At 43.0% G+C, this 19,345-nt stretch overlaps 1 protein-coding gene across 4 annotated transcripts in view; it reads right to left on the bottom strand.

Moving 5' to 3' along the window:
- LOC118360309 (signal peptide, CUB and EGF-like domain-containing protein 3) overlaps positions 1-19,003 on the bottom strand; it is a 151,819-nt gene extending 132,816 nt beyond the window's left edge. For 3 of the 4 annotated variants that reach the window (XM_052482191.1, XM_052482192.1, XM_052482195.1), the window contains exon 1: positions 18,582-19,002. In XM_052482191.1, the coding sequence (XP_052338151.1) occupies positions 18,582-18,687 (106 nt within the window). In that variant the 5' untranslated portion in view covers positions 18,688-19,002. Of the gene's footprint in view, positions 1-18,581 lie in introns of all 4 variants that reach the window. The other variant, XM_052482193.1, reaches the window with a different exon arrangement.
- Positions 19,004-19,345: the final 342 nt, after the last annotated feature.

Below are 19,345 nucleotides of genomic sequence, written 5' to 3'. Positions count from 1 at the left end.
ATTATTGTATGGGACAATATACAAATGTTTTTGATAAATATCATTAGAAAAATACAATTTTATTGAGTAAATATATTTATTGGTGTCTTTTCACTTTGATAAGATATGAAAATAATACATTTAAGACTATTTGTATATGTAAAAATCTTTAAAAAATGGGGTCCCCAGAAATTCTAGTGGAATAAATGGGGTCCCAGTGGAAAAAGTTTGAATACCAATGGACTAAGACAAACAGAACAGTGATGTGGCCAGGTCAGGGTTGTTGTGGCTCATCTTGAAAAGGTTTGAATACCACTGGACTAAGACAAACAGAACAGTGATGTGGCCAGGTCAGGGTTGTTGTGGCTCATCATGAAAAAGTTTGAATACCACTGGACTAAGACAAACAGAACAGTGATGTGGCCAGGTCAGGGTTGTTGTGGCTCATCATGAAAAAGTGTGAATACCACTGGACTAAGACAAACAGAACAGTGATGTGGCCAGGTCAGGGTTGTTGTGGCTCATCATGAAAAAGTGTGAATACCACTGGACTAAGACAAACAGAACAGTGATGTGGCCAGGTCAGGGTTGTTGTGGCTCATCATGAAAACGTTTGAATACCACTGGACTAAGACAAACAGAACAGTGATGTGGCCAGGTCAGGGTTGTTGTGGCTCATCATGAAAATGTGTGAATACCACTGGACTAAGACAAACAGAACAGTGATGTGGCCAGGTCAGGGTTGTTGTGGCTCATCATGAAAATGTGTGAATACCACTGGACTAAGACAAACAGAACAGTGATGTGGCCAGGTCAGGGTTGTTTTGGCTCATCATGAAAAAGTGTGAATACCACTGGACTAAGACAAACAGAACAGTGATGTGGCCAGGTCAGGGTTGTTGTGGCTCATCATGAAAAAGTGTGAATACCACTGGACTAAGACAAACAGAACAGTGATGTGGCCAGGTCAGGGTTGTTGTGGCTCATCAATGCTAAACTAAATAGATTTGTATCAGTCCAACAGGAATGTCAAGAGTCTGAGACAGAAATGAGTAATCCCAAATCCAGACAAGAATGCAGATCATTTTTGAGTCATACAGTTATAGACTAACAGTCATAATAGTTTGAGATAAACTTACAATAAACAGGATGGCCAGTCCATCATCGCTCTTAACAACAACAACAAAAGAATATCAGTGGCTGTATTGATGGCGCTTCGGGGGCCAACACCGTCAGTACATCAACAAGACCTCTGAGCTGCACTAGCAGTTGACCCTTGACCCCTGATGAGAGAGGAGGAGAAGAAGCAGGGGTCAGGTCTACAAAAAGCTGCTAGCCTTGCCTTCCTTCATGGAGCTAGGCAGCGGAAGTGGAGGGTGAAGAGGAGGGGAGGGTGTGTGTGAGCCATGGCAGAATGTCACAGCCCCTCACAACACACAGCTCATAGCATTTCACAGCACACAGCTCATAGCAGTTCACAGCACACAGTTCATAGCAGCTCACAGCACACAGTGCACGTCTCATGGGTTATTAGGCCGACTAGGGCAGGAGACTGGTGGTCCAAAAAAGGGTTTGATGAAATGCAGACGTCAACATTAGTGCAAATTTTAGCATCCTCCCCCTGCCCCCACCTAAATCCTCCCCCTGCCCCCACCCAAATCCTCCCCCTGCCCCCACCCAAATCCTCCCCCTGCCCCCACCCAAATCCTCCCCCTGCCCCCACCCATATCCTCCCCCTGTCCCCACCCAAATCCTCCCCAGCTAATGAAGGGACACACTGTTTGACGTTCGGCAAAGCTTTTAAACGTTGTGAATAAAAATATAAACTGCTTTCATTTGGGCTATTTACACTCATCCTTCACACACTCTAAATGTTTAGGAATCATGACCACTGACTTCATCCTGGGCTTCTAAAAACAATGACAGCAACTTCAAACCTGGCTGGACCCCTCCCTAGCTGGGTCCACCGACCATGCAGCGAGAGTCTACTGTAGATGGATCTTACTGTATGGTATAAAAACCAAATGGAACAAAACAGAAAGAACAAAACAAATTGTTCAAAATGTAAAGTAAATAAGAGCTGCAGAAGCAACTATAAAGTTATGATTCAGTGACAGTTACGGTAAATCTTGTATACCACAGTCAATAACACCTAGCACTGTGTGTAGGTGGTAGTTGCTGATACATTAGCACTGTGTGTAGGTGGTAGTTGCTGATACATTTGAAATCACCACCTCTGTAGGTAGATTATATTTTTTGAAACCTTTTATAAATAGAATCCACTTTGGATCTTCAGGTAAGATAGTTGTAAGTACGATAATTGTAAGTGATGTATGAGAGGTTGTAAGACAATGGGCTGTGGGAGGTTGTGTAAGTCCCCTTCATAACATTAGCTAAAACCCCAAGAGCCCAAAATCAAATAACAGCAGAAGGGCTTTTATGAAGATTTCAAATGTAAGCTTTTCTATAACAGAGATGCAGTGACAATCTAATCATGGGACCTGGATGAGTCATAGAGTGAGTAGGTACCATAGAAATAGAATCTCATCCTTTGGTACTGTAGGTAGATTATGTGAGCAAATTTGCCAGACCCCACCTCTTCCTCCTTAACCAGCAGCATGCTACCCTGCATCCCACTGATGGCTTGCTTCTGAAGCTAACCAGGGTTGGTCCTGGATCGGAGACCAGATGCTGCTGGAAGTATTGTTGGATGGCCAGTAGGAGGCCCCCTTTTCCTCTGATCTAAAACAAATATCCCAATGACCCAGGGATGTGATTGGGGACATGACCCTGTGTAGGGGGACGTTAAACGGGTGTCCTGACTCTCTGTGGTCACTAAAGATCCCATGGCACTTATCGTAAGAGTAGGGGTGTTAACCCCGGTGTCCTGGCTAAATTGCCAATCTGCCCTTCATACCATCACGGTCACCTAATCTTCTCCAGTTTACAATTGGCTCAATCATTCCCCCCTCCTGTCCCCTATAACTATTCCCCAGGTTGTTGCTGTAAATGAGAATGTGTTCTCAGTAAACTTACCTGGTAAAATAAGGATAAAATAAAAAAATCAACATCTGGCTTAGGAAGTATCTTCCAACTGTAACCCTAGAAGAGTAGAGTAGAGTAGAGAAGAGTACTCCCCAGGCCAGGTCTCATCTGACAGTAGAGCTTTCCTCCTTGTCTCACTTCAAACAGTAGGACAGGTGCTCATCTCTAGCTACAATTCTACTGGGTCCACAGTAGACAGTAAATTAGGCTGTGTAGCAGGGTTGGGGTCAATTCTTAATTGAGTTGAGAATTTGTCTTTAATTCCAATTCAAATCTTGAATTTGAATGGAATTGGCCACACCCGTAGGAAGTAGAATTTGAAATAAATGTGAACTAAAGAATGTAGAATTTAATTCAGTGGAATTCTTTGAAATTCAAATGGATAATTGATTCCATAAATCATTATGCATATGTATCACGTTCTGACCTTTATTTCCTTTGTTTTGTCATTATTTAGTATGGTCAGGGCGTGAGTTGGGTGGGCAGTCTATGTTTGTTTTTCTATGTTGGGGTTTCTGTTTCGGCCTAGTATGGTTCTCAATCAGAGGCAGGTGTCGTTAGTTATCTCTGATTGAGAATCATACTTAGGTAGCCTGGGTTTCACTGTTGAGTTGTGGGTGTTTGTTTCCACATAGGACTGTTTTGTTTTCGTTCACGTTTATTGTTTTGTATTTCATAGTGTTCAGTTTATATCTTCAAATAAACGTTATGGACACTTACCACGCTGCCATTGGTCCTCCGATCCTACTCGCTTCTCCTCCTCCTCAGAGGAGGAATGCAGTTACAATATGTTTATTTTGGTCATCATGTATGGTTACCAACAATCTAAATTCTAAAACGATGAAGTATAGTGGTCTGGAAATATTGTTATCATTTTCTAGGTTGTTTATAATGATTAATGATTCTTACACTTAATTATTAACAAAAAATACATATCTCAGAATGTAATAGATCAAACACTCAGAGGGCACAGAACAACCTAACATCTCATGACAGGTGGCCGATGCTTTTGGCAAAATATTTGCCAAAGGAATGAGACTCATATGTTTGTCTCAGTTGAATGTCAATGAATTGGTATGAATTCAATTATACTTCCTTTTTCCTTCTACTTCCTGTGGGGTGTGGCCAATTCAAATGTTAATTTCAATTAATGGTTTGAATTGAATTAAATTCCAAAATAACCCCAAGATGATGCTCACAAGGCAGGCAGCATGTTGACTCATCACTTGGATGTTACATTGTGACATGCAGGGCAACTCAAGCTCATGTTAAGGGCTGCAGGTACTGGTTAAGAACATTGATCCTGTAAACAAAAGGTTGCTGGTTTGAATTCTTGAATCCGACTAAGTGAAAAATCTGTTGATATGTCCTTAAGCAAGGCATTTAACCCTAATTACTCCTGGCTGTCGCTCTGGATAACAGTGCCTGCTTAATGACTACAATGTAAATGTAAATGTTATACTAGAACAGTATAGCTCTGTGAGTGCATTAATGCCTGGGAGTGCATTAATGTGTGCCTCTCAACGGAAGAACTAAGTCGGAATAGATATAATGTCCTTGCTCAGCATGTGTTGCTTAGAGACATCAGTGCTTGGAGATGCATTGAGAGAACATTCTATTTTTACATCTTTGAATGAGAAACTACCCTATAGCTTCAGCTCAACCTTTCTGGACAATGCTCTGTCACTTTGATGGGCTGCATCCGGCGTGTGCTGCACCATGCTGTGCCTATAAAATTAGGATGAATGTTTGTGCCATGGGTGGCCATACTGGTCTATGACTCATAGACCCTTCTATACTGCGGAAAACACGTATTACAGTAATTCATTGACCCATGACAATCTCATTCAGAAAGGCCAGAGTGGAATATTTTTTGTCCATTCTTTGCCACTGCATATATTCCTAGAATATCAGCTGGGCTAGATAATCTGGACCCTCTCTTCTAAAATTATCCTCTACCATTATTGCAACCCCTATTACCAGTCTGTTCAACCTCTCTTTCGTATCGCCCGAGATCCCTAAAGATTGGAAAGCTGCCGCAGTCATCCCCCTCTTCAAAGCGGGTGACATTCTAGACCCAAACTGTTATAGACCTACTGTATATCCATCCTGCCCTGCCTTTCTAAAGTCTTCGAAAGCCAAGTCAATAAACAGATCACTGACCATTTCGAATCCCACCGTACCTTCTCCGCTGTGCAATACGGTTTCCGAGCTGGTCACGGGTGCACCTCAGCCACGCTCAAGGTACTAAACGACATCGTAACCTCCATCGATAAAAGACAGTACTGTGCAGCCGTCTTCATCAACCTGGCCAAGGCTTTCGAATATGTCGAACACGTATTCTTATCGGCAGACTCAACAGCCTTGGATTCTCAAATGACTGCTTCGCCTGGTTCACCAACGACTTCTCAGACAGAGTTCAGTGTGTCAAATCGGAGGGCCTGTTGTCTGGACCTCTGGCCGCCTATATGCGGGTACCACAGGGTTCAATTCTCGGGCCGACTCTGTTCTCTGTATATATCAACGATGTCTCTCTTGCTGTGGGTGATTCCCTGATCCACCTCTACGCAGACGACACCATTCTGTATACATCTGGCCCTTCTTTGGACACTGTGTAGCTCTGTGTAGCTTCTGTAGCTCAGTTGGTAGAGCATGGCGCTTGTAACGCCAGGGTAGTGGGTTCGATTCCCGGGACCACCCATACGTAGAATGTATGCACACATGACTGTAAGTCGCTTTGGATAAAAGCGTCTGCTAAATGGCATATATTATTATTATTATATATAACAAACCTCCAAACGAGCTTCAATGCCATTCAACACTCCTTCCGTGGCCTCCAACTGATCTTAAACGGCAGTAAAACTAAATGCATGCTTTTCAACCATTCGCTGCCCGCACCCGCCCGCTCGACTAGCATCACTACTTAGAATATGTGGACAACTACCAATACCGAGGTGTCTGACTGACTAGACTCATATTAAACATCTCCAATCCAAAATTAAATCTAGAATTGGCTTCCTATTTTGCAACCAAGCCTCCTACACTCACACCGCCAAACATACCCTCGTAAAACTGATTATCCTACCAATCCTCGACTTTGGCGATGTCATCTACAAAATAGCCTCCAACACTCTACTCTGCAAACTGGATGCAGTCTTTCACAGTGCCATCTGTTTTGTTACCAAAGCCCCACACACCACCCACCACTGCGACCTGTATGCTCTCGTCGGCTGGCCCTAGCTACATATTCGTCACCAGACTCACTGGCTCCAGGTCATCTATAGGTTTCTGCTAGGTAAAGCTCCGCCTCATCTCAGTTCACTGGTCACGATAACAACACCCACCCGTAGCACGCGCTCCAGCAGGAATATCTCACTGGTCATCCCCAAAGCCAACACCTCCTTTGGCCGCCTTTCCTTACAGTTCTCTGCTGCCAATGACTGGAACGTATTTCAAAAATCGCTAAAGCTGGAGACTTCAATTTCCCTCACTAACTTTAAACATCAGCTATCTGAGCAGCTAACCGATCGCTGCAGCTGTGCATAGCCCATCTGTAAATAGCCCATCCAATCTACCTACCTCATCCCCATATTGTTTTTATTTACTTTTCTGCTCTTTTGCACACCAGTATTTCTACTTGCGCATCATCATCTGCACATCTATCACTCCAGTGCTAATTTGCTTTATTGTAATTACTTCGCTACTATGGCCTATTTATTGCCTTACCTCCTCATGCCATTTGCACACACTGTACATAGACTTTTTTTTCTATTGTGTTATTGACTGTACGCTTGTTTATTCCATGTGTAACTCTGTGTTGTTGTTTGTGTAGCTCTGCTTTGCTTTATCTTTGCCAGGTCGCAGTTGTAAATAAGAACTTGTTCTCAACTAGCCTACCTGGTTAAATAAAAAAATAAAAAAATATTGCATACATATTTCCTAGAATTTCGCATACATGATAACAATGCATCCAACTTGAAGGATACAAGTAATGCATTCAGGTTTAAGCACCGTTTCTTCAATCGTGGCATATGTCCTCAACTTACAAACTCTTCATGTTTTCATGGCCTCTAGCTCTATAACATTTCATTTTATATACAAGGAGGGTGGTACTTAATGCTGTTATATACCTTATTATTTATAAAGCCAGAGCTAAATGACATGACACTCTCCCCTGTGCACACAGCAATTACATTCATTGGCGGCTGCTTTAGCAAGATACAGCACCTACTATAAAGAGGGAAACATAGCAATTACAGCAGAAGTGTTAGTCCGATATTTTTAGCTGCTTCCTGTGAAACTATGAGGCATAAAGTGAATGGCTCTCTGTGTGAGTGAGATGCAGAGTAGAGCATGGCAGCTCTTATCTGAAATATACAGCTCACGGAGGTAATAGCAGAGGAGTGAAATACTTGTTCTAATGGCATCATAAGAGTGTCATTAGAGACAAACACTATATGAAAAAAATGTTAATTTTGACATGTTACATTCATTAGATATCTCTGTTTCACAAGAACTGAATTGCACTGGGAGACAGTCCATCTGGCTTCTCCTATTAGAACTCCAACACACTTCAAACTACTAAGGATAAAATAAAAGGTCAATAGAAAAATGGCAATCTTAGATTAGTATATGGAAGATATTGGTTGCCAAACGTCTGGCACCTCCTAACGTCTGGTAGTGCAACGTCTGGAACCTCCTAACGTCTGGTAGTGCAACGTCTGGCACCTCCTAACGTCTGGTAGTGCAACGTCTGGCACCTCCTAACGTCTGGTAGTGCAACGTCTGGCACCTCCTAACGTCTGGTAGTGCAACGTCTGGCACATCCTAACGTCTGGTAGTGCAACGTCTGGCACCTCCTAACGTCTGGTAGTGCAACGTCTGGCACCTCCTAACGTCTGGTAGTGCAACGTCTGACACCTCCTAACGTCTGGTAGTGCAACGTCTGGCACCTCCTAACGTCTGGTAGTGCAACGTCTGGCACCTCCTAACGTCTGGTAGTGCAATGTCTGGCACCTCCTAACGTCTGGTAGTGCAACGTCTGGCACCTCCTAACGTCTGGTAGTGCAACGTCTGGCACCTCCTAATGTCTGGTAGTGCAACGTCTGGCACCTCCTAACGTCTGGTAGTGCAACGTCTGGCACCTCCTAACGTCTGGGAGTGCAACGTCTGGCACCTCCTAACGTCAGGTAGTGCAACGTCTGGCACCTCCTAATGTCTGGTAGTGCAACGTCTGGCACCTCCTAACGTCTGGTAGTGCAACGTCTGGCACCTCCTAACGTCTGGTAGTGCAACGTCTGGCACCTCCTAATGTCTGGTAGTGCAACGTCTGGCACCTCCTAACGTCTGGTAGTGCAACGTCTGGCACCTCCTAATGTCTGGTAGTGCAACGTCTGGCACCTCCTAATGTCTGGTAGTGCAACGTCTGGCACCTCCTAACGTCTGGGAGTGCAACGTCTGGCACCTCCTAACAAGATTATGCTCTTACCGGATAGAAGTCAAACAAAAAGCATGTTATCACATCTAGACTTCTACTTATAGGTTTTATACACTGAGTGTGAAAAACATTAGGAACACCTTCCTAATATTGAGTTGCACCCCCTTTTGGCCTCAGAACAGCCTCAATTCGTTGGGGCCATGGACTCTACAAGATGTCGAAAGCGTTCCACAGGGATACTGGCCCATGTTGACTCCAATGCTTCCCACAGTTGTGTCAAGTTGGCTGGAGGTCTTTTGGGTGGTGGACCATTATTGATAAACACGGGAAACAGTTTAGCGTGAAAAATCCAGCAGCGTTGCAGTTCTTGACACACTCAAACTGGTGCGCCTGGCACCTACCCCCATACCCTGTTCAAAGGCATTTAAATCTTTGTCTTGCCCATTCACCCTCTGAATGGCACACATACAATCCATCTATCAATTGTCTCAAGGCTCAAAAATCGTTCTTTAACCTGTCTCCTCCCCTTCATCTATACTGACTGAAGTGGATTTAACAGGTGACATCAATAAGAGATCACAGCTTTCGCCTGGTCAGTCTATGTCATGGAAAGAGTAGGTGTTTCTAATGTTTTGTACACTCAGTGTATATCAAGTGTTAACATTCTGGGGTACCTTTCTACAATCATCCTCAATTTTAGAAGATCACAGCTTTTCCGATGACTCCTCTCACCAATTGTCCTGAGTGATTAGTGCTTTTCTAGGTCGGTTTGGTTTTGGTTATATATATTTTCTTAAAGCAGTTTTCAATTTCGGTTTCAATCAATTTTTTAAGCATTAAATGCATTATGAAACAATAGCATAAAAATAATTTTGGGCTTTTTGAAATTCCAAAGCCAAAAATAGTGAACTTTCAATTACCAAAATATTGAAAATATTCCATTGTCTCTGTCAGGTCCACAATGGATAGACATTATTATGAAATAATACAATATTTCAGTTCTGTATATGACTTAGTTTTTATATGATGACTTTTTCTTTTTAATTCCTTAAGGTCATCATCTCATCTCTGCTCAGGCAGTAGCAGTCAAACAGCCAGACAACGTTCCCTCTGTACTTCCCATACTGCTCTCTCTGTAGTCATCCTATTTAACTAGCCTAGCTGCAGAGCTGTCTGACCAAATCCTTTTCTACTTCTTCAAAGAAGACAAGGCATACTTTCACAAACTGTCTCTATCCCTCTCTCTCGACATTGTGTTGTGTACATTCCTCTCTCATGCGGTCTATGCGGTCTGTGTGTATCTAACCTTACATAGCAGGCGTAAAAGTGTATCCCTCTTTGCTAGAGAGAGGAATTATAAAATTGTCTGCACTGAACTAGGTTGAATATTTGCTTAATGAAAACTACAACTCCCTTCAGCACAGTGTCCCACATAGTTCTTGAGTTGATTTCTCCAGGGAATGATTTGATTTCTCTTTAGAGAAACAGCGTTGGGGTCACACAAAAAACATTAAAGTAATTGAACCGACTTTGGTCAATTAGTTGTTTAATAACCCCCCCAAAAAATAAATGTTGGTTAATCGCTCAGCACTACTCAACAAGGTAGTATCTGTTTCATCAGTGACGTCACCCCGGTCATTTCAGCCCCAAAAAGCTTCAGCTAAACCCCATGTACCTCACCAAATAAATTAGTTTTTTTTGTTTGAAACATTCCTTGATGTGTTGGGTTTTTCCATTACTAAGCAGAATAAGAGCATTTCCTTTCATTTACAGCAGTCCCCAAAGCTGGCTCTAGCCTCAAGGAATGTAAACACAAGCAGTCTGTAAACAAGGCTCTTTCTGGCCCCCCAACCCCCCTCCAACAACACTGACTGACTGACCATCACAGACCAGTCTACAGACGTCCCTCACTGACCCAAAAACTCAAAGAGGCGCAGTTGTATTATTAGGCCAAGCCAAAGGGGTCTCATGAGGGAGTGGTGTGAGGAGGAGGAGGAGGAGGAGGAGGAGGAGGAGGAGGAGGAGGAGGAACGGTCTGGGACAATGGCAGCTAGGCTCTCCTCTCTTCTCCTCTCCACTCAAACCATGTTGAGCCTCAGCAGTGGAGAAAACAGAGAACTAAAGCAGACAATCCCACAGAGTAGACACTTACTTTTGGTCCTGGATCACACCATTGCCAATCAGTGAGTCATGGAACAGAAAAACAAATGGTGGGATTAATGATTTGAGAGCAGCCCCAGCTGTCGGCTCCTAACGGGGGATGGACAGGCCGGCCCTCCAGTGCCTTGGAAGCTCTCCCCTGTCCATGCTGGAGCTCTCAGCACTTTGAGAGGGAGTTGTAGAGTGGCTCGGGTTCAGTGTACCATCAACTCTGCTCTTTATCCTCCCACTAACCAATAGGGACGCAGCGCCTCCGCATCCGCACAGAGAACAAAGGGTACAGAGAGAGAGAGAGAGAGAGAGAGAGAGAGAGAGAGAGAGAGAGAGAGAGAGAGAGAGAGAGAGAGAGAGAGAGAGCTATCAGACGTCCCACCGAAGCGCAAAGGAAATGTATTACAAGCCTCATTTGGAGCACACTGTTTACATTACGGCCCAATAAATAAATGGGCTTCTAAGAGCTAGGGGTCTCAGTCAGGGAGCGTGTGGAGGAACAGCCTGAGTCTGGCCTCATTGTTTGGACTCATGTGTGTCTTCATGTATGTGTTGTGTGTAATCTTGTCAGTTAATGTTGGTGTTTTCATGTGTTTGTCTATGTGTGTAGGAAGGGAAAGGTCAAATATCATGTAGGTTTTCTGAGAGTATGAGACATCATTGGTCCAAGATTTCAGTCTGTTTCAAGAGGAGATTCACTCCTCCTATCCTGTCCATGTGGAAGCTACCTCCTCTGTCAGCATTAAGACCATCTAATTGAGACTACGAGTGCTGGAACGCTGGTCACTGCGGGGTTTATCTGCTGGGTGCTGATATAGAGGTTTCTCTGCTCCAGGGGAGAAGAAAAGGTGCCATGACAGAGTTAAGAGGCCTGTAAAAAAATACTGATTGCTTCCCCTGTGCAGGTTCTGAATGCCCCATGACGACCCAAACCTGCAGACTCAATAGGACATGTCAAAACAATGCTTAGTTACTAAAGCAGGAGCCAGAAATTCCACTACTTCAGTCAAACCCCCAAATCAACTCCAGAAGGCTTTTCAAAAATTAAAGCTAAATAACTTTAGATACATATTTATTTTTCAGAGCACCATATTCTGCAGTATAATTCAACCCGTGTCTGACAGCGCTGTCGAATGGAAAACCGTTTTCTCTGGCTACCACAAGCATTGTTTTTTTTAAACAATCTATAGTGTAACAAACACTTTCAAGCAAACAGAGCCTGTGTTTTTCTTGAACTCAACACAACAAAATATTTTACCCAGAGGATCAGACTAATAAAACTCCCCATCACCCAGGCCAGACCCATCACCCAGCCCAGACCCACCACCCAGGCCAGACCCATCACCCAGGCCAGACCCACCACCCAGGCCAGACCCACCACCCAGGCCAGACCCATCACCCAGGCCAGACCCACCACCCAGGCCAGACCCACCACCCAGGCCAGACCCACCACCCAGGCCAGACCCATCACCCAGGCCAGACCCACCACCCAGGCCAGACCCACCACCCAGGCCAAACCCACCACCCAGGCCAGACCCACCACCCAGGCCAGACCCACCACCCAGGCCAGATCTATTAATTTGCCACAAATGCTTCGGACATGAACTCTTTAGTAACCAAGAGTGGATCCGTTACAGAGAAAGAATAGGGATGCCTTACACTATTTTCCTTGGCCTGAATCTGAATCTTTGAAACACTGCTGGCAAAATAATATGTATTGGTTTTAAATTCCAGTAGCCAGGATACAAGTGAGTGACTGACCAGTACTGGGGCTACAGAACTGCTCTGGCCTGTACCAGACATCCCAGCTTTTACACATGGCTGTAAACATGCATGATAACTGGCTGACTATGTGTATCTCTACCATGCTCTGACTGCAGTATACCCCTCTAGAACCTCTGTCAAACAGCAACTTATAAACAATAACACCATAGGCAATAAACATAGAAAAGTGATTCCATATGAAAACAGGGCAAAAAAAATACCATGATTTGGGGGATTTTCACATTCCTTTAGAGGAAGGATTGTTGACATATATTTGAATCTAAAAGTATAATTGAGAAATAATATATCAAAGTTGGCTTATTTAGGACATTTTGACTCCCTAACATTTCATCTGTCGGTGCTACAAAGCAACAATCTCAATCTGGAACTTTGATATGCCCGAAGAGTATATTATGTTCAACTATATATTGAAGAAATTGATCAATCAAAAAAAAAAAGTTTTGCAATATTCATTTTTAAAAAATCAATATTCATACATTTATTTATTATTATCAGTATTTTTTAAATTCAAATTCTACTCATATTACACAACATATGGTGAAGCACCTACATTTGAAACATTTAGGACTCTTAAAGGAGTGCTGGGTAAGGCCAAAATGTCATAAATATGCTAATGTTGATTAATTATTTCTCAATTATGCTTTTAGATACAGCTGTTAAATATATGTCAACAATCCTTCCTGGTTTCATATGGAATTACTCAATATAAGATTGTGTTCAGTTAGTTGCATGCATACCTCTTCACTTATTCATTAAGAATAAATAGGCCAATCTATACCCCTGAATACTGAAAACTTTCTCATTACTATACACCAGGCACTATACTGTAAGGCAGTCAAGTGGGGAAAGCACATTTCCTGTAAATACACTTAGTGGGTAAATACAGTATATCAAAATGCAAACTAAACTAGTATCAAGTCTATGCTTGTCTTAACCTCACCACCTTAAAGATCAAAGCTATTTTCACTATTCATTAAGTATTGTTGTTTTGGACGGAACTGTCATCAATGGTTTCAACTACTCAACTGCACGGCAAAGATTATGATCTCCCTCCTTTCACACAACTGCTCTGTAACAACATGTACAGGGGTATTGGGGCACCACTTCTCAGGCAGGTCGTATCGGAGTATCCATTCTCTGGGTGGGAAAGCACGGCTTAATTGTTTGTCTGCTCTACACTCATGAAGATCAATGACCCTGACAGACTTCCACGGGCACGGTGATGTATAGATTAACAAGAAGAAAAGGACAGTATCTCAAGAGAACATCTATTCAACCTCAATTCAACCATGTGACCTGGAGCTATATTGAGTAAATAATAAAGACAAAGTGTTCTGTGTGTCAAATCCATATGCCAAAACCCCTGAGTTGGCAAACAGAAAGGAACTTTTGCATCAGTATGATTTAAGGCACATATCCACCCTGTGAGTAGACAACAGTCATGTAATAGCACAACAAATACCACTGCTGTCTAGAGCAATGCATGAAGCACAGAAACAGCACCTAACAGAGTGAATGTGATGAGAAAAGTGTGTCGAAGTGTTGTCACAATACGATTGGGAAGTGGTGAGAAAGGACTGGCCATGGTCCACGATGATCACATTCACAGAGAACATAATGCTGTCTCCACAAGAGCTGCATTCTTCTTCTGTGGTGTTCTTAGGGTGGTCTAAGCTCAGAAAGATGAGCAGGAAGAAAATATGTTTGCAGATCTTTTCATGTGGCTTCATATGTGGTTACCAGGAACCATTACTAATAGATCACAAGAGATGTCGGTATTTGACATCTTCATTAATTGTACAGCTTTGACTTTCACAGGTAAATGCCTGCAACCTTTGCTGAAAAAAAGCAAAGCAAACCTATCAACATCTCGATCTTCCACAACAGCGAATGTATGACGAATGGACAGGTTTAAATATTTTAAACCAGAGGACAACAAAGTGAGGAATAGGATCCCCATTTACAAGAGTTTGTGGATGCCTTTAACACACACAGACATAGCCTATGACAGACGGTGGAACAAGACATGGCTACTTCATTAAGTATAAAGGAAAGAAAAAGAAGACAAAGCAAACAAAGAAGAGGAGCGAGAAAAATAAAAGGGGGGCTCCGGCCTTCCTTCCATCCCCTTCTTTGTGGAAGACACACCACTTCTAGGTAGGCCTCCCTCCCTCGGGCCTCATTTTGCTGAGTCGTTCCCTCCAGGATAGAGCTGGTTGGTTCCCACATTGTGGTCAGACCCAGGGCTCACGGCTGAGGGCTGCTGCCCCTGTCTGCCAGAGAGACCCCCAGGTAACACCAGCAGAGGTTACAACCAACAAAGTCCCCGCTCTGCACCGCACCACAGCATGTCAGAACCTCACCAACAGTTGCCTTGGCACTGTATTCGATAGCCAGGAGCCTTCGACTTGAGCTCAGCTCAAAGTCTCAGTGATTAGCCTTGTCGTCCAAGGCCCTTCACTCTTCCCCTTTTTCTCTCTCTCTCTCTCTCTCTCTCTCTCTCGCTCTCAGCCTGCCCCTCTAATCTATCCAATTTCCCTTCTTCATCTCCCTCTTTTTCTACCTCTTCTTCACCACATCCTCCGCATCACTCCTTTGTTCCATTTCTCTTTTTAGATGAGATAACGATTGATGGCCTGGCCTGAAGGCAGACCTGTAATTAAGCTGACATTGATGAAGGACATAGAGGCTTGTCGCCAACATCTGTGTTAAATAAATATTAAGCTGACAAATTGTGCTTATTTTTTTCAGCATCTCTCTCTCTCTCTCTCTCTCTCTCTCTCTCTCAAATGTCTAAATATAAAAAGCCAAAATATAAAAAATATTACTAACTGCACATTATTCTTAGACTATCTTCCCAGTTTTAAGATTTCTGTTTCACAGGGTCCATTCTCATTACTGCATTTTTATTTTTCAATCCACTGCATTAAATATTACTCTCAACAACCAGGGTCCATCAAAAAGATATGTCCATGAACATGAACAACACATGATCACTATCAGGCCATGCTTAGTTTGGCACATACTACACTAACACATTTCGACCTGCGCTTCAGACTTCTCATGTCAAAAAGCTTAAGACTGTGGTGTGCCATATCTTATCACTAGTAGACTGACAGACACACATTTCTAGAACCAATGCCAGGCTATGATGGTGGTGCTGCTTGTCACCTAGGCTACAAACAGGTGCATGCCATTACTTAGTGACAACACTGTTCTGGTAACATTCCACAAAATAAGGGAGTGTGTAATCGATGTTGTGGAAAATTAAGTGAGGAAAAAGTCGTTCTAATTGCAAAATGTAAATATTGGGCTTTCCCACAAGTGGGGGAAGACCACCCAGGATGCAAAATAGTCACTCCCCCTCCCCCCCCCCCTCCTCCACTCCTTGCCTATCTTTTTGTGTCTCTCCGTGTGTGAAACATCACCAAAAACAATCAAAGCTGCTGAGGCTTGCCCACACACACTGTGCTGTGCTGTCTCTTGCATATATACAGTGCATTTGGAAAGTATTCAGACCCCTTGACTTTTACACATTTTGTTACGTTACAGCTTTATTCAAAAAATTGATTCAATAGTTTTTTCCCCTCATCAATCTACATACAATACCCCATCATGACAAAACAAAAACAGGTTTTTAGAAATGTTTGCAAATGTATTAAAAATAAAAAAGTGAAATATCATATTTACATAAGTATTCAGACCCTTTACTAAGTACTTTGTTGAAGCACCTTTGACAACAATTACAGCCTCAAGTCTTCTTGGGTATGATGTACAAGCTTGGCACACTTGTATTTGGGGAGTTTCTCCAATTCTTCTCTGCAGATCCTCTCAAGCTCTGTCAGGTTGGATGGGGAGTGTCGCTGCACAGCTTTTTTCAGGTCTCTCCAGAGATGTTCAATCGGGTTCAAGTCTGGGCTCTGGCTTGTCCTGAAGCCTCTCATGCGTTGTCTTGTCTGTGTGCTTAGTGTCATTGTCCTTTTGGAAGGTGAACCTTCAGGTCCTGAGCACTGGAGCAGGTTTTCATCAAGGATCTCTCTGTACTTTGCTCCGTTTATCTTTCCCTCGATCCTGACTATTCATCCAGTCCCTACCGCTGAAAAACATCCCCACAGCATGTTGCTGCCACAACCATGCTTCACCATAGGGATGGTGCCAGGTTTCCTCCAGATGTGACACTTTTCATTCAGAACAAATAGTTCAATCTTGGTTTCATCAGACCAGAGAATCTTGTTTCTCATGGTCTGAGAGTCCTTTTCGTGCCTTTTGGCAAACTCCAAGCGGGCTGTCATGTGCCTTTTACTGAGGAATGGCTTTTTTACGGCCACTTTACCATAAAGACCTGATTTATCGAGTGCTGCAGAGATGGTTGTCCTTCTGGAAGGTTGTCCTATCTCCACAGAGGAACTCTGGAGCTATGTCAGAGTGACTATTGGGTTCATGGTCACCTCCCTGACCAAGGACCACCTCCCCCGATTGTTCAGTTTGGTCGGGAGGCCAGCTCTTGGAAGAGTGGTTCCAAACTTTTAAAATGATGGAGGCCACTGTGTTCTTGGAGACATTCAATGCTGCAGCATTTTTTTTTGATGCACTTCCCCAGACCTGTGCCTTGACACAATCCTGTCTTGGAGCTCTATGGACAATTCCTTCAACCTCATGGCTTGGTTTTTGCTCTGACATGCACTGTCAACTGTGGGACCTTATATAGACAGGTCTGTGCCTTTTCAAATCATGTCCAATCAATTGAATTTACCACAGGTCGACTCCAATCATGTTGTAGAAACATCTCAAGGATGATCAATGAAACAGGATGCACCAGAGCTCAATTTCAAGTCTCATAGCAAAGGGTCTGAATACTAATGTAAACAAGGTATTTCAGTTTTTATTTGTAATACATTTAAAAAAAGATCTAAACCTGTTTTTGCCTCGTCATTATGGGGTATTGTGTGTAGATTGAAGAGGAAAATGTTGTATTTAATCCATTTTATAATAAGGATGTAACGTAACATAATGTTGCTACAGATTGACATAAACATATTGTCCTTATTATCGTTATTTTTTCAAGAGAGAAACAAGCAGAATAGGGGAAGGAGTACATGGATAAGGAAACGGCACCCAGGCAGCAACATATTCCAGTCCTTTTATTGTATGAACGGATGACTTTTATTACTGCAAGTAAAACGCTGCCCAATGACATGCATCACGCATGCATTTTCATTGGCTTTTCAATGCCCTAATTCTGATAACCATCGTCATAATTTGGAGTCTGAACACATCGATGCGGATTCAGAGTTGTATCACCTTAAACTCTTCAGGCACGGTAGAAAGGAACCAAACCGGGTGCAGTATTGTAGCCGAGCTCAGTGAAGGCTTTGAGAGAGCCCTGTCGCTCCCTGTGAGTGTTACACAGTAGTGTCAAATACCTCATGATGCACTTTCTTTCATGAACCACTACTCTGCTCATGAAGTTCACAACAAACCTGTTCTGTTCACACTGTTGTTGTTGCGGTTTGAAGTGTCCCCAGTTATTCTTCATGGTTAGAGAATGGGAGTGTCAGGGGGATTTAGACATTTATTAACCGTTTTAAATCAGACCTATAAAACAGGTTCATTTGACAATGTTGTGCCAAAGTCTCAGAAAAGTGCAGCGGTAGATTAACCATTGTGGAGAGACAAATATAGTCTGGGCATGCAATGTGAGAATAATTGAGTACTGTAGTTGGTGAAATTCCCAGTATACTTTATATTTCTGAACAGCATTGACAAATGCCAGTACAAAAACAATATTTAAACAGAGTGGAGTTTCCTTGGTAGAACTTAGAATACACTTTTTTTTTTGCACTTGCCTACTAAAATAGTTCTAAATGTTCTTCACCAGTGTGCCTCTTATTTGAAATTATAACCTTTATATCATTTTGAGTAGGATTAATGAGCCATACTTGTTTATTTTATGTTGAAGTTATTGGTGTGTGTGTAATCTTTAACGTGTGTAATCTTTAACGGCTATCTCATGTGTAACTTAATTAGAAATTGGTCAGGTATAAGCATACATATTCACCATGCACTGCAAATTGAGGTAGTGATATCTGCACTAAATCACCCTAGCATAGGCTAGGGTTAGGCTACTACGCTCCAGAAAAATAAAGCTTGAAGGAATAAAGGTATTTTTGATGGGAAAACGTACCTTGAGTGGATTTGCTTCCTGAAGCGCGAGCTGGCTGTTGGACAAAGGCGACCAGACAGAAACCGACTAATCCAATGCTCGCGCGCATTATAACGTGCATATGCATAGCTACTTGATACTGTAGTTAGACTGTTGTAGTTATTAAACACCTAGCTAGATTGCAACGCTCAACACGCGCAATCGGACGGTCTTTTTTTTAAGTGTTGGTCCACCTTTAAAAATATAATGTGGGACTCTGAAGTCCTTTCCTTTATGTCTGCTTATTCTGTTTCAAGTGATCGGGTTTTGCGAAATGCCCGACAATGTGCAGCAATACTGAAGCGGTGTTCTGTGATCATGTTCTACCCTGGCCAATTTCAATATAAGAGAGAGGGAGAGAGAAGGTTGAGAGAGATGGAGCGGAGCGGAGAGGAGAAGGGGGAGGAGAGATTACGATCCGCGCATTGCTCCTGCTCTCCCTCACGCGCTCTCTCTCTCTCTTTCTCCAAACTACTTGCAAGGATTTCTTATTCTGCAGGAATTTACAATCAGCTGCTGGTTGGACCGTAGTCGAGGTTGCCATGGAGACGGCTTCCGCGGTTGAGAGGTCAGACTCGGGGACCATGTGCAAACAATGGACTGCGCGCCACACCACCACCATCAAGTAGACCAGTTTTCTCATTCATTGACAAGGGAAATGAGCGTTGCGCGAGGGAAAAATACTCTAAACGTCCAAGAGACAGATACAGTGATTCACAAATAAAGGAGTGCAGTTGATACTGTAG

This window comes from Oncorhynchus keta, chromosome 27, assembly GCF_023373465.1.
Source record: "Oncorhynchus keta strain PuntledgeMale-10-30-2019 chromosome 27, Oket_V2, whole genome shotgun sequence".
Classification (NCBI taxonomy): domain Eukaryota; kingdom Metazoa; phylum Chordata; class Actinopteri; order Salmoniformes; family Salmonidae; genus Oncorhynchus; species Oncorhynchus keta.
The sequence above is the reverse complement of the archived record's forward strand: the minus strand, read 5'-3'. Positions and strand labels throughout refer to the sequence as shown.